At 35.1% G+C, this 15,632-nt stretch overlaps 1 protein-coding gene across 3 annotated transcripts in view; it reads left to right on the top strand.

Moving 5' to 3' along the window:
* Sec23 (transport protein Sec23) overlaps window positions 1-10,732 on the top strand; it is a 52,591-nt gene extending 41,859 nt beyond the window's left edge. The window contains exons 15-17 of one of the 3 annotated variants that reach the window (XM_081730454.1): window positions 597-662; window positions 1,788-1,808; window positions 10,297-10,732. In XM_081730454.1, the coding sequence (XP_081586580.1) occupies window positions 597-662; window positions 1,788-1,808; window positions 10,297-10,386 (177 nt within the window). In that variant the 3' untranslated portion in view covers window positions 10,387-10,732. Of the gene's footprint in view, window positions 1-596; window positions 663-1,784; window positions 1,809-10,296 lie in introns of all 3 variants that reach the window. The other 2 variants (XM_081730453.1, XM_081730455.1) reach the window with 2 other exon arrangements.
* The last annotated feature ends 4,900 nt before the right edge of the window (window positions 10,733-15,632 follow it).

Below are 15,632 nucleotides of genomic sequence, written 5' to 3'. Positions count from 1 at the left end.
AACGATAATGAAATAATTGTGCAAAAAATTACCATAATCGGAAATTATCTAGAAATAAAACATCATCGTAGAGAAAGGAACTGTGTAGAAGGAAATTTCTGGGTTATTTTACAAATGAAAGCAATCCATAAACAATAATTGTATCTACAGGATTTTGTTTTCCCTTCAATGTATAATTACGTCAATGCCTAATTATTTTGTTGTATACAGCGTCTACTATTCTGTATAAGTTTGTGTGTATAAGGAACCATAATCTGAAATGGACTTCCACCGTACTTTTAGAGGTTATTCTTGGTTGCATGTTACGTTTATGAAATTGTATAACCATCTCTCACTGGCGTGAACATCAATTAATGGTTTTTGTATTTCCATACATTTTATCATTTTTTTCGAATGGTCAGTAATGGTTTTTGATTCAAATATGTAAGCCTACATACACCTCTTGACCATGAAGATGATACAGGAATATTTTTGAAATATTACCAATAATAAATTCTTCTGTCACTATTGGAATACTCAAGTGAGTACCAAGTAAATACGTTCCACATGGTCTGTGTTAAACTACAAGTAAATGCTAATATCAATATTCGTTTCAGGCGAGATTCTTGTTGTCGAAGGTGAATCCATCACAAACACACAACAATATGTATGCCTACGGCGGGGTAAGTATTACATTATGCATGTTTGTTTTTTGACAGTAATTGATGTAGCAGGTAGTAAGTTATGTTGCATGAAAAACAATTAGAGTAGAAGTCATAAATAACCGTAGAATCTAAAAACTGAACATTTGATGTTTTGGAAATTAGTATACGCTATACAGAAAATTGTACAATCTTGTTCGAAAAAAGCTTAACTACCCGTCGCTCTTTCTCAAACTAGTTACTCATCTGTGGATAGTGTGTGTAAGCAAAGTAGGAACTAGTTACTCTCTTTGAAAAAACTAATTAGAATTGCACGTATCAAAATTTTCTAATTGGATTGAATTGAAGACTTTTAAGTGTGGGTGATCAAGTTTTATGAAATGTCTGCTGTATGAGTGCAGTATTACATTAATGTTTAAAGAAAAAAATAACATTGGATTGCATTGCATGATATGAAGGCTAAGTAAGTAATGCTTTCCTGGTTCTTTAAGATTTTCTTTTATTTTGATTCTATTTTGAATAACTTTATGAACCCGAAATCAAGGGGTTAACAATTATTAACAATTTTTTAACGCTTTACTCTTTTAAGCATAATTTTGAGTAGCATTCTTTTTTCTTGGTAGTCAAATTATTTATGCCTATAAACGGAACTCATATTTTGTTCTCACTAGTAATATTAAGCTACTAAAGTTGTATTCACGTTATGTCTGTAAAATACGTTTTATATTGTGTAATTTGCTTGAATGTACTACTGATATGATAGTTAATTCGTGGTAGTTGCTAGAATAATAAAAGTTGTATTTGATCTTGCAAGTTAGTTCTTATCATTTAAGCATGCATAAGTTAAAAAAAAAAGAAAAAGAAAAAAGAAACAGAATTTTAGGAAAAAAGAAGTTCGCTTTTCTTGCTAGTATGAAATCATGTGTATTGTGCAGATATGTGTATTCCACATAATTTTTGTGATACTAAATTCTGTTATTTCATATAGCATGTATCGTAGTATAGTATTTATGTGTTTTGATTTTATCGTGTTAAGTGTTTTTGTTATTGTTTTTAAATTCACTAGTTAGTAGTTAATGTAGTATATTTTTTTGTTTTATTTTAATTAATATTTAATACTTTTTTCCCCTTTTCCTTTCCCAGCAGTCGATGCCAGTTCCTCATGCGGTAGTGTTCTTTTTCATTATATTTCTTTCTGGTGGTGGGAGTAGTTAACATTGGCTTTTGCTTTAGAGTAGCCTGAGATAGCAAGCAAGCAGTTTAAATACTTTCAAATACTATCGTAAATGAATGATTGTAATTGCAACAGTATTTTAAAGTATAATTATTTATTTATTTATTTTCGAAATTCTACGCGAAGAGGAGAGCGATAGTTAACCAGCAACTAAGCGGGAGATCGAGGGTTCAGTTCTTGCTATCGATGATCATACAGGAGATTGAGTCGAATACGTGTTGAACTTTCAACCCTAATTGTGTATCAAGACTCTCAAAATGAACAGGTTGTGGGAAGGAAATGTTGTCCACTTTCCAAACCATTTTTTTAAAATCAAGTAGAAAAATGGATGCTCCATAAGATCGATTACTATCAAGAATATGATCAAGCAATATAAAAACAAGCAATTATAGATATAGTTCATTAACCAAGGGTGTTAAATGCGACCGTGTGCTGTAGTGTCTCCTCGCGTGATGGCCACACACGTCCCAGAGAATTGCGAGCCGCACCCTGTGCAATAAATTAAATCTTAGGAATATATTTAAGTGCGGGGTCATTATGTAATGAATGCACACTTCGTACAATATGTAGAAACTTCCTCACCTTCAGCTCACAGCGGTTGGTATATGGTGAAACGGTCAGTGTAAGCTCGTTGATGCTCTCAGAATGCGGACTTCGCCACGACGCAGGAACGGAACGTGGGCTTAGAATAACTTTAGATCATATCACAAGACGAAATAACAGAATGCAGTATAACTCTTCAGTCAAATCGTTTATTTGTATTTTATGTGTTGCAGCCCAGTGATCATATCCGTAAGACATAAGGGGCCGCGGTGGCTCAGTGGTAGAGCGTTCACTTCTGGTGCTTGGGGTCCCGAGTTCGATCCCAGCCCCCGCCAAGTGGAGTTTGTGGTGGACAAACATCGTGTGCATGGGTTTCCTCGGGGTTCTCCCGTTTCATCCCACTTTCTTCATTCCACCATTTCATTCATTACTCATCGTCACCGTCTCCTTTATCCTAACCGGCATAACTGTGGGACGTAAAACTCAAAGATTTCATTTAATTTTTCCGTAAGATATGAGTCCATAGTTGTTGTACCACATAAAAAATTAAAGTAAGCAGCATCTATCTACTACGCCTACAAACGATATTATTATTTCATTTCTTGATTCATACATTCTACATAAATCAATATTTCTCGTAATTTCTTCGTAGAACTTAATTTCATCTATAAATAACATCATTTATCATGATTGCGTCGACTATTCTTACATCCCCATGACTTAACATACAACAAAGCACGGTAGCCGAGTGGATCAAGTGAAATATACAGGTTACATATTACAGACCGATTCATGGCGGATTATGAATTTACTTCACTTATGATGTTAATACAATCCATATCCGTTCCTTGTGATTGAGGTATGAGCAGTACATCCAACGTAACTTTATTATATATAACGTCTACTGAAAGAATTTAATACGTCGGAGACATTACGAAAACGTACGATAGCTTTAGGCCTAACGGCCCTTAATATGCCATCATTCTAAGATTCATCGACACAATAAACAATATGTTAAAATAAACGCAATTCACAAGTAATTATCAACGTGATGAAAGTATTTGCGCACTACCTGCTCAGGTACTATCTTTGTAATTAAGTAATTAGTTGAGCTGTTGAACGTTAATCACAATAGTCGTGATAGAATTTTTGCTAGTACATTATTTTCCATCTCTGGCAGGGAAAGAAAACATCGAAAGCATGTGTTTACAAAAATAGGTAATGCCAGCCCAAAATCTGACAAGATATATGAAAACCGACCGAAGTAGCTCAAGTGGTAGTCTTGGCTTCGCATTCGGGAGGTCGTGGGTTCGATTCCCGCTGCCGACCATCCTGACTGGAATTTTCCAGGGTTTTCCTCATTCCTACCAGGCAAATTCCGGTATGGTCCTTACAAAACAGGCCCTGGCCGATACCTCCCCAAATATTTTTCATTGTTGTTATTGTTATTAAATATCCAGTATAAAATGGCCTCTGAGCTCTATCCGGTGACGGTTAATAAATAAATAAACATACGATAACTGCATATGCATTAAGAAAAAAGAACTGGATTAGTATAACATTTACAATATTTGTGACAAACTATTTAAAACGAAATCGAGGCATTATATTTCAAAACAGTAACACTGCGTATTCTCAGGAGTAGCCTGTTCTAGCACGAATTGCCGTTCAAAGGAAGAAAGCTGGTGTGGACACAAAATGATCTGTAACAATTACCTAAGTGAAGTCCATCGTTCGGAGAGGGATGCAAACGACTGTACGAGTGCCATCTATTCGATGGCAGTGAAAGTTCGTCACACGCTGCATTTATCTATCCGATTGGGGTTAAATTCGCACAACTTACACTTCGACCGACTAAAAATCCCATCCAGAATTCATTCGTCATTGCAAGACAACTTTATCGAAAAAATTTGTGGTTGTTGCGGGATGCTGTTGTAATAGAAGATTCACTATTATCAGGTTTGTCAGGTGCCTGCGTATACTATCAGCAACACATACTGACACCTGTTTATGCAATAATTCCTTCGAGGTTGTATAGTTAGCGTACCTGCTTTGGGGTTGGAAGACTCAGGTTCGTTTCCCGTGGGAGCTCATGTGGTCCGGATTCCACGTTAAGTTATAGGTCTACATATAGCCTCCGTGCTGAACGGGGTGCTAACCTATTTATACAGAGGACCTGCCTCGTCTGTATGGAAATGCCATAAATGAAGTCCGTTTCAAGACAAGGTCTCATCACATACATCTCATTCTACGCACACACTGTACATGCAATCAACCAACCAACAGAGACAAGACTATTCCATTTGGAACATACCGATGACGTCATTGGATGCCAGCCCTATGTATATCTGTGGGCCTCAGGAAAGCCACACATGTCGTGTCATTCTCTTGGGCTTCTGGGAAGCCTGTAAAGAGGAATGGCAGAAGATTCCCCTTCCTGTGCTTCCTAGAAGTCTTCTGCAAAAGTTGCGGTGCAGGACTGTTGGTAAGATACACGAGAATCACATTATGAAGTCAACGGATGATGGCGCCCTGGCTTTCCGAATAAAATTTCAAGTTCAAATTTGGACACACATACATGTTTAGATGGTACTTTGTACCAATATCATTCGTCCGTGTTCTGAGACAAAGGTAGCAGTTGTCAATGTGTTAAGTGTTATTGTACAGTGTACAAAAAGCTAAATGTACAGTTTGATTAAAAAAAAAAAAAAAAAAAAAATCCTATGCATAAGCGGAAGTAACTCAAATGAATTAGAAACTTGTTTGACTAAGATCTTTATCTTTTGTGCGTTCGTCATTTAAAAGAGAAAAGGATGGTCAAGTTTTTTGAAGAAGACTGTATATGATGTAGATTGTGAGTGTTCAGCCTGAAGGCAACTAAGATCATCTAGACGGGGTCGCTAAGTCAATAGAGGAGAGGGAGAGTGTCCAATTCCTTTCCGTGCTATAGGACGATACAAAAACTGTAGAAGGCGGGAGTAAATGAGTAGATCGAGAATTAGGCTAGTTTTAGACGGAAGCATTTATCGTATCATTTCTCGAAGCAAAAATCTTATCATCGATATCCTACCGTGTAAAATAGCAAATGCTATAGCATTTCCCATGCCATGACGTATTCTATGGCATTTCTTGTCGATAGAACCTGCTCTATTTCGTAGCATTTTCCCCAGCATTTCTGGTTCGATTGCAGCGCCGTGGTGTGTTAAAAGGAAGCGAAAGATTTGGTGCCAAATATCCATGCTCTTTGTTTTGGGTGGGAAATCGAATTATAGTAAAGAAAAATGAGTTGAAGTGGGGATGCTCTTTGCCCACATACTTTTTGTGGTTTTCGTTTTTTAATTGAACCGACGAGAACTGTTATTACAACTACTATAGCTTTAGCTACCTCACGCTTTAGTTCCGGAGCCATACTTGCGCTCTTCTCCAGTGATTTGTTTGCTACGTCACGACAAGATGCTTATCAAAATGCTACCACGTAAAAGCACCATATAATTTCGATGCCATAGAATATTATACGAAATTTTTGGTAGTACATCTGCTGCGAGAAATGCTATGATAAATGCTTCCGTCTAAAACTAGCCTTAGGGTTAGAGATACCTAGTGTACAAGAGTGCAGTAATTATTACCCAGACATTCGCTTTATATGTCTCTTAATATTCCTCCTACGCAAGGTTCTCAGACACATACGGTAAAGGAGCTTGATTCTTAATAAGGGTCTTAAAATAATGATAAATTTAGTTATTCCGCTACTTAATATTGCAAAATGATAACTTAGAAGAGCGTTTCTCAATTTTTTCCCCATGAGGGGATCACTTTGATTAGTCAAATATTCTACAGACCACTGTGAACATGTCCTCTACCATTATACTTACGGAGGGCCATGGTGGCTCGGTGGTAGAGCGTTCACCTCTGGTGCGTGGGGTCCTTGGTTCGATCCCAGCTGACGCCAAGTGATCTTTGTGGTGGACAAACACCGTGTGAGTAGGTTTTCTCGGTATTTTCCCGTTTCCCTCACTTTCTTCATTCCACAATTTCATTCATTTCTCATCATCACCGTCTCCTTTAACCTAGCTGGCGTAACCATGGGACGTAAAACTGAAAGACTTCATTTTCATTTTATCAGTATACTTACATTTGTAGAGTAGTATTAATTAAACTCAACTTTGTATTAATAGAAAAAATAACTTAGGTTTTTTAATTTTATTATTATAATTATTATTATTATTTTAATGGTTGAAGGGTATTAAGAATATTTTATCATAATATACATCTACAAGGAAGCTGAAAAGTTCCTGGATTTGTTCCCTTTAAATTGAAGTAGACAAATAAAATTGTTGGGGTGGGAAAGCCTCATAACTTAATACGTAACTGTGTTAAAATCTCAAGTGCATTGATCTCAACGGGAAATACGTTGAATAAATATGTAATCCCGGACCTCTGACATCCGTTTTTCTTGAGCCAGGAACTTTTCATCACCCCCTAGTATATATCCTGTTAGAATTTGTATAATCTTCAGTTCATTAAGTTGTATCATTTATTATTTATATAATCTATACTTGTTCCAGATTGACAAAAATAGTGAGTATATGGTACGCAGTTCACTTGAATTTTTATTTATATATTTTTTATTTTAATTTATTTATTTTTGTCTTTTTTGGACTAAAGTTCAATCTAAGAGGACCACCGGTACATACCTCGAAGACCACCTGTGGTCCACGAACCATAGGGTGAGAAACACTGATCTAGAATATACAGAATGCTTGGTAATGATACTTAATTTTATTACTGCCGATGGAATTTTTCATTATAACAACTTTAGAATATGAAATACGGCAGTAGAATATTATTATAGATACAAACATAATAGTGTTTATTTTTTCTAAAAAAGAAAAAGTATTCGTTACATTGACAGTTGCGTGATAATCGTGTTTAAATACTGTGTAGGTCTTTGCCCAAAGAATACTTCGTAGTATTTAAAATTATCTAGGTTATGAGACAATGAATGAAACTGTTAGAATTGAAGTCAGCATTATGGTTATATTCAAGGGATACCCGTATTTAATTAAAGAGGGATAAGTGAATAATAAATACATGAAGATAAAAATTCTTACGGAATATCATCTGAACATTGAACTGACGGGCATTCGAACTCCGATCTCCCGCTCGTTATTACATTTTTTCTATATTATTATTGTTCTGTGCCTATTATTATTTACTTATTTGAAATAACTTCAGTAATAATTAAAAAACTTTTGTATTAAATTATACATATATTATTATTTATAGTAAAATATATATTACGTTTCTTTATTCATAACACTTGTAGTTCTACAAATGAAGTGAAAACACCATAGATCAAACATACAGTAGCGATAACCGGAAGAATTGGATCATAAAGACTTACGAAGAACAAGTTATATTGCTAATATTATTTTATGAGGAAATTATTGTTTCTTTCTTGTTGCAAAATTTTATCTTTATCCGCTGCTGTGTTCTCAGGCTACAGAACTCGCACTATTTGCAATACATTTTTTTAAATTACATTTCATTTTTATTTCTGCACATTATAATATGAACGGATTGCTTTTTATTGTGCTTTTGCAATGCAGTGTCATTATTGCTTTTGTCATCTGTTCGTAATGCTATTTTTTAAACTGAAACTGGAAAATTTGTTTGTTTTTTCCTTCTACAATGAACCAGGAACATAATTTACAAAGGAAGAGAGATAAAGAAATGTTTATATGTAAATCCCGCCGGAGTTAAAATTAAATATTTACTCAGATTGATTTATTTACATTGTTCAGTCATATTCAAAAAGTCTTGAACACTCCTCTGTCTTTCAGCAGTTGTACTTTTGTGCTACAAAAGGTTAAAAGGAGTTGAGAATGTACTGTTCTTTAGCAGTTCTGCGTATGAGTAAGATTGGAGAACTTTCGAAAGAGAGGTGGCTGTACAAGCTGTTTAAGCATGAATGTATAATTATCTTGTACAATTTAAATTTATTTGTAAAATGTGACGAGACTTTTCATCGTATTTATACAAACTCCAAAATCACTATTGTATAGTAGGAAAGAAATTAACATGTCGAACATTTTTAAAGAATTATATAGCTTTTTTTTAAAAAAAAAAAAAGAAAAAGAAAAAAGAACAACGCTTCATTTAAAATTTTATGTACAAGAGAAATATTATGTACAGATTATGTGGAAGTCTTTTTTTCGGATTAGTTTTGTTTATAATTGCTCATGGACGGAATAGTTTGATCAAATAAATTTACTCAAAGTTTTAGATATAAGATAAAATGTCATGAAGTGCCGTAAAACAAAAAATGTCCAAGTTAAGTAATAAACTAGAAGCGGCTGTTATTAAAGGTAAGGAACAAGGGAGGCAGCTTGAAAGAGATGAGTTAGGATTAATCGTACATATCATATAAAAATGTATACAAACACTAAACTGAAAAATAAGGGAGCTCAAAGAATAATAAAAAAAGTTTTGGTCCATCTTTCTTTCTTTCTTTATTATTATTATTATTATTATTATTATTATTATTATTATTATTATTATTATTATTATTATTATTATTATTATTATTATTATTATTATTATTATTATGAACAAGTAGAGATATCAAACAAATTACTTCCCTTTTGTATTTTTTCTTCCTCCTCGGCACTCGTGACCAACCAATACAGTTGCAAAATAGTTAAGATTCTGTTACTTTTGTCAATGTCTAGAAATACAAAAGGTAAATACATTGGTGGAAACGCATTTAAGAACACCCCATATACATCGTACGAAATTTGTACCACAGAATGTATGTCCATAAGGACGTACTGATCTTAATTTGGAGAACCCAGCCCACCAGTCACCGCATGACAGGCTGAACGTAGCTCTAAGTCAGTCATTTCCAACTGGTCCTCCGTGATGTCACAGTTTGCTGCTCAGTTTCTCAGTAAGCCCCTCACATAGAGCAAGGAGAAGGCAGCAAGAGCTATCGTTGATATTTAAAATGTGACAAGCAAAGAAGCCGTAGTCGATAGTTTTGTAGGTACACTACTGGTGGATTCATGATTAGTCAAACACTTCTAACCTTGTTTTATGCCATTCCACTTCGTTCACTCCCAGTTTACTCAGTCTGTTCTCGTTCTCCTGTCTCTGATCGTAAAAGTCAGCTCCTACGTCATACTCGAAACGATCGATTGATGGAGTTAGTGCTACGTTCTCGTGTTCCCTTCGCACGATTAATGTGACACCCTCAATGCCGAGAGCGTCTTCAGTGATTTGGGGAGAGACTGCAGGGGCGAGGTGGGGGACTTATTTAACAATGAGACTCGTTTCTGTCTTGGACATGACGATGGCTGTGTTATTGTGCAGTCAAGCGGGGAGATAGTTATATTTGCACTCTTCGAACAGAACTCACACATGCAGTCTGATATTCGGGGCAATTAGCTACATATCCCAATTGCCTCTGGTTGTCATTCAGGGGATGACTAAGATGATAGGATCTAAGTATAATCGATCACGTGAAAGATATGGTGAGATAGTATCTGATTGCCACTCGAACTTTAATAGCGACCATCCCCCCGCTACACCAAGATCTACAACGATATATTTAAAACAAGACTGTACGAACAGCTGCCCGTCGAGATGGTTACACGTATCATTAATGCTAGTACTGCAAGATTTTTGAACATCTTGCACAACATGTTTGGGATTTTTCATGGACGCCATGTTTTGATCAGTCCACCTACTATCACTTTCTTATCTGCCACCTTTGGACAAGATCCGTGGCTTCGTACTGGTGTTCCTAAATAGAGTTTCCATCAGTGTGCATTCTTATATTGTTTGCAAATTTAATTTGATTTCTGTACCATTTTTCAGGAGAGTGGTGCCCCTGTGCTTACAGACGATGTTAGTTTACAAGTATTCATGGAGCATCTTAAGAAGTTGGCTGTGTCATCAACCGCATAAAAATTGTAGCTGATTTAATGAAGTTCGAAACGGCGAAACAGATTATTTTGGAGAGGGATAATTGTTTGTCAGCTCAATGATGTGTTCACGAGATATGTTTATTTATCATGTTACAGAATTGTTGGTGGTTGTCATTTTACTAAGAACTTTCGAAATTAATACGTTTTATCTAGTGGATCTATCGTATTAGGTCTCTGCATGACCAAAGATATGCAGAAAGAGGATGAGTATGAACTATCATCATTCGACATCATTTCAGCAAGTACAGCAATGATGTATTGAGTTATCAAACTCGCTATGTAATACTTCTAAGAAATAAAGAATTATGTAAATATTGCTAAGTGAACTATCAGATATTTATTATGTCTTCCTGGATTTTAAAAATACTTTTTATTAGAAAAGTAGCTGAACAACCATTCTTGATATAGGAGAAATGGATTTATGGAAAATATATGAACTGTCTCGACCCCTTAGGATGTATATTTCAACCGAAATGAAATGGTAAGAACCCAGTCTGACGCAAGTGCTGATTGTCTTGTGGTTTTCTCTTCCTAAATTTGTTCGTTTCCTCACTTACATTGTGTGGTTTATGTTGAAAGTTTATGGTAGAAACAATTGAAAATATATTTTGGCGTGTAACAATAAAAAAACCTTTATTTGAATGTAAAAATTAATCCACTGTTGCGGTGTGAAATATTGTTTTCGGCATAAAATTTGAACTCTCCTATCCCCTTACTACAGGCATGTTAATGCAAGTGACATGATAAAACCCTAGTTTGAGAGGTAGTTACGAACTTTGTTTAAAAATTCATGCCAATCGGTTTGGCAGTGTGATTACAAACATTACATTCTTCGTATTAGTATATGGTAGATAAATACGTAAGTCTATGTGAAGAGTTGCCATGTGTCAAATTCTATACAGATTGTCTTTGTAATTGCGCTGAAATTTACGTTCTTCCCTGCGTTTTGGGGGTGGAAAACTGTGAAAAGAATTTATCATAAGAAGTAAAGGGTGTCTACTGATACTGGAAATACTTGAATTATACTGGAATTTAATTTTGATACTGGATATACTGAAAATATACTGGAATTTTGATCCACATACTGGAAAAATCATAAAACTGGTAATTTCTCAAGAATACTTTTCTGTAATTGTTTTAATAGTCTTAGAAACAATTTTGTATCCATTGAGATCATAATTTTTTTCCAAAGCAAAAGTTGTATACATTTTTAATTAAACATTTAAAGCAGTGGATGGAGTGGAGGGCTGTGAGGAGAATTGGAAGTCCCATTAAAAAATTATTTAAAAAAATCAAGGCAAACTAAATGTATTAAAATTAAATATTCTTTTGATGGTAAAACAATTACAAACCTGAAATCATCAAGAGTGTGATTATTCCTTAAACTTTTAAAAAGTCATTGTATTAGGTACGGATTTTGCTGATACTGAATATACTGGAAATGTACTGAGCTCCAAAGTGTTCAAGCTCCCAAGTTCATATTGGTGTGTGTGTTTCTATACATATCTTAATATGGTAAATGCAAATGATTATTTTTCTATAGTATCTTGCTGGAGGGCATTGTGTATGTGCGAGGTGAGTGACAAAAATGCTGACAGGCACTCACACAAAGCAAAGAATAACAGCTGCATTTCTTTTTTTTTTTTTTTTTTTTTTTTCACTGCGGATGTTTTCTCATATAGTAACGCGGGATGAAACTTGGATATCATACATTACTGGGGAGTCGAAGTGGCACCCAATGGAATGGTACGGAAGTTCTAAAGCGAAGAAATTCAAACCAATCATATCAGTTTACAAAATCATGGCAACCATGTTTTGGGACAAAAAAAGGTGTGATTCTCGGAATTTTTCAAACCAACACAACTATCGCCAATTACAGCAGATGTGTATTGTGAAACACAGAGTAATCTGCGTCGTGCCATCCAAGACCGGCGGAGAGAAATACTACACTCTGTAATTCTTCTTACCCATGGCAACGCTCACCCCCACACAACTGCTCGTACTGATGAGAACTCAAAGATTTCGATGGGAGGTATTCAGTCATCCCTCTTAGAGCCCCAACCTTGTCCCCAGCGATTTTTTCACCTGAAAAAGTGGCTTGCATAAGAGCATTTCAACTGACTACACACTGAAGTGTCAATACACAGAGGGGTACATCAAAGTTTGTGCCACGCGAGCAGAAATATTTGGAGGTTTATAGTGAGTATACAGAAAAATAGCCAAGATATGCACTTGTACGTCAATCACTTTTTTTTTTTTTTTAAATTAAATATGTGCCTTTTTTGTTTGTCATGTGCCTCTTATCTGAATATACCATTATTACCCTTTGCTAGGGAAACTTATCTGAGCTATGAATTTGTGTTGCTGAGAAAAAAAATATATTTTCATAATCATCCATAAACTCGCCTTACTTATTGATTTTAGCCTATCAACTCGAGATCCAACAGTCGCACACAAGTATAAGCTAGATCCAAGTATTCTTACTCATTCTCAATTACTTATGTGTAATTGATTCATTTTGTAGGCTATTCTAATTCAACCTTCTCCGTCCAAGTCGTCATTATTTATAAAGCTCCATATTCGATCGTCTTTGCACAACGGCTCGAATAATTATCGAGATGTTAAAATAAATTCCTTCTTCCTTTAAGGGAAGGAGATAGAATACCACGCTATTAAAAACTTAATCTATACAAATTTATATAAACTTGGAGATCGCGCATCTCATCAGAAATGAAAGACTGAAGAATACTCCTCTGGTATCATAGGCTATGGCAGAGCTCCGTATTTTAACTTTTACTGGTCGTCGTTGAAGTGTGAGATGCACGTATAAGTATTTTAATTTTTTAAAAAAGTAAGCGTGCATTCTTCGACGTCTCGATCCTCTTTTGGCACCTGCAAATATTGAAAAGTAAATGAAATATAACGCTTAACAAGGCTAAATGTAAATAAAAAAAGTCTCAAGTATAAGTATTTTTCACCAACCGTTAGAAAGCAATATGCATTCATAATGGAAATATAGAGATATCAAAGGGGGTCGTTTCCTCCAGCCAGGGACGTGTAGTGCGTATTACCGCTGTTACCGGCGGTAACGATAAAAATATTACAGTTTTTCGTTGTTTTCATATATCTTCAAATTTCATTATCGACATGAGAAGATGTTTACATTTTTTTTTTTTTTTTTTTTTTTTTTTTTTTTTTTTTTTTAAGTTTGGATAGCCTATGTTTCATTTACATTGTGAACGAGTGCAACATGCCAACACCAAATAGGAGCATTCTGTTGATACCGCAGGATTTCAGAGGTAACGCGAACCCCGATAGCGGTCATTCACTCCAGAAGCACCTTTCAGTGTGCCAGCGAGAAGCATCCTGTGAACTCGTATTTGGACTTTCGGAATGGCCCTTATGTTACCGTTCGGCTGAGTGGAACAGGAAAAAATAGGAACGTTCCCTGTCAAAACAAGGAGAATCTAGAATATCATCAACATGTATATTCTACTCACCGCCCGCTTAGGAGTCTATTCGCTTTCCTCTCGCTGTAGAGGATCGAGCGGGCGGTAATTCTACTATACTGTTTCGTTTGCCTCCCCATTCTAAAGGATAGAAACTTTACTGTAATTTCAGTATTCATAAGGTTATATCATTGTCTTAACAGCATACAATTTCGGACAAATATAAGTAGCAGGTTTTTCATACTAATAGCATTTAACACATGCTACTGGAAAGATGTTCCAGTGCATTATTTATATGTTAATCTATCATTTTTACACAACTTTTGTATGTTAATACGTTATCTTTAAATTTGAATAATACAGCAACAGTGAACGAGAAGAATATATTCCATAGGATATTCTAACAAAAATTTAATATAGGTTTACTTTGATTCAAAATAAAGTTTCTCATTGAATGTTAATATGAGCTTATGGGCATTATCATTTTTTTAATTGAGATTTTATTTCTGTTTAAACAGCATATAAATTTAGATGGTTGTCTCATGCCTGAAGGAGCAAAGATATTGTCAGTCCCTGAAGTGTCATTAAATATACAGAAATGCCTATTGATGAAACACATTGTGCTATATGGGAACTATTTCAAGAGCAAGGGGGAATAGTAATGATAATTAGAGCAAAGCAGAGGTGTTGCCCGCGCTCCTTCCAATTCGAGTAATTATTATTATTTAGGATTTATGCTAATTAAGTTGAAAATATTTTGCTTTTAATTTAGTATAGAAAACTTTCGATGCAACAAATTTCCAACTCTAGCCGCTAACCTACTAATTGAATTTGGACTTCGATGCTGTTTGATGTGTTGAAAAAGAACTGTGCAATCGTCTTCATCGTGTCGCAGTTTCACTGTCTAACTAATTTTCAATACGGAAAACTTGTTGCTCAAACATACGATGAAACTCCAGTTATGGTTGGTGAGGCAGCCTCTTGTTAATTATATTTTCATTCTTATGCCCATAGACTTAATTTAGTTTTAGAAAAGTCCGTTGATTATACAAAAGGGCATAGGCGTAAATAGCACCCCTCGCGGCGGGGAGCGCACGAGCTCCAGGGGCGCAAAATATATAGAAACTAGGGCGCATAACTAAAGGTTGCGGGGGCACTGAAGTTTCAAGTTACGCTACTGGAAAAGGGTGTTTTTTTTTAATTGTGTTGGGACTTGCTTCTTCTTCCTCAAAATCTTCAAAAAGAACAAATGCTCTAGATTATGTAGTCAACAAAAGTACGCCAATAGTCTCAAACACAAGGTATGGAACTATAGGAGTAGGGTAAATGATGTGCTGTATAGCTTTAAAGATGAACTGTTAGAAGTCTTTAAATCCATGATGGATAAAAGCGACGAATAGGGTTCTCAAACCAGAGTTTGTGTAGCAAAATTCTATCAAACCTTTCAAAGTTTTGACTTCAATTTTTTACTTGAACTGTTTTCTGTTATAACATCAAGATAAGAAATCTTGTTCAATATCTTACGAAAGAAAGTTCATGATGTAGGTTACTGCAGAAAGAAAACAAATGACTTTGAAGAATATCTAAGATCATTGAGAGATAGTTTCAATTATATTTAGTAAAAAATGAAAGAACATGAAGAGCCACATTGTTCTAAAAGGTCAAGAGTAAATGAAGTGGAATTTGACCACTTTGTCAATGCCTATAGTTTGAAATGGCTGATACGCTGAAAGAAAAAGTGAGTATCGGTACTAGATTTTCAGATATTGAGAAACAA

Source organism: Thermobia domestica, chromosome 11, assembly GCF_964235325.1.
Source record: "Thermobia domestica chromosome 11, izTheDome1.hap1.1, whole genome shotgun sequence".
Classification (NCBI taxonomy): domain Eukaryota; kingdom Metazoa; phylum Arthropoda; class Insecta; order Zygentoma; family Lepismatidae; genus Thermobia; species Thermobia domestica.
This window is presented reverse-complemented; position numbering and strand designations above follow the sequence as displayed.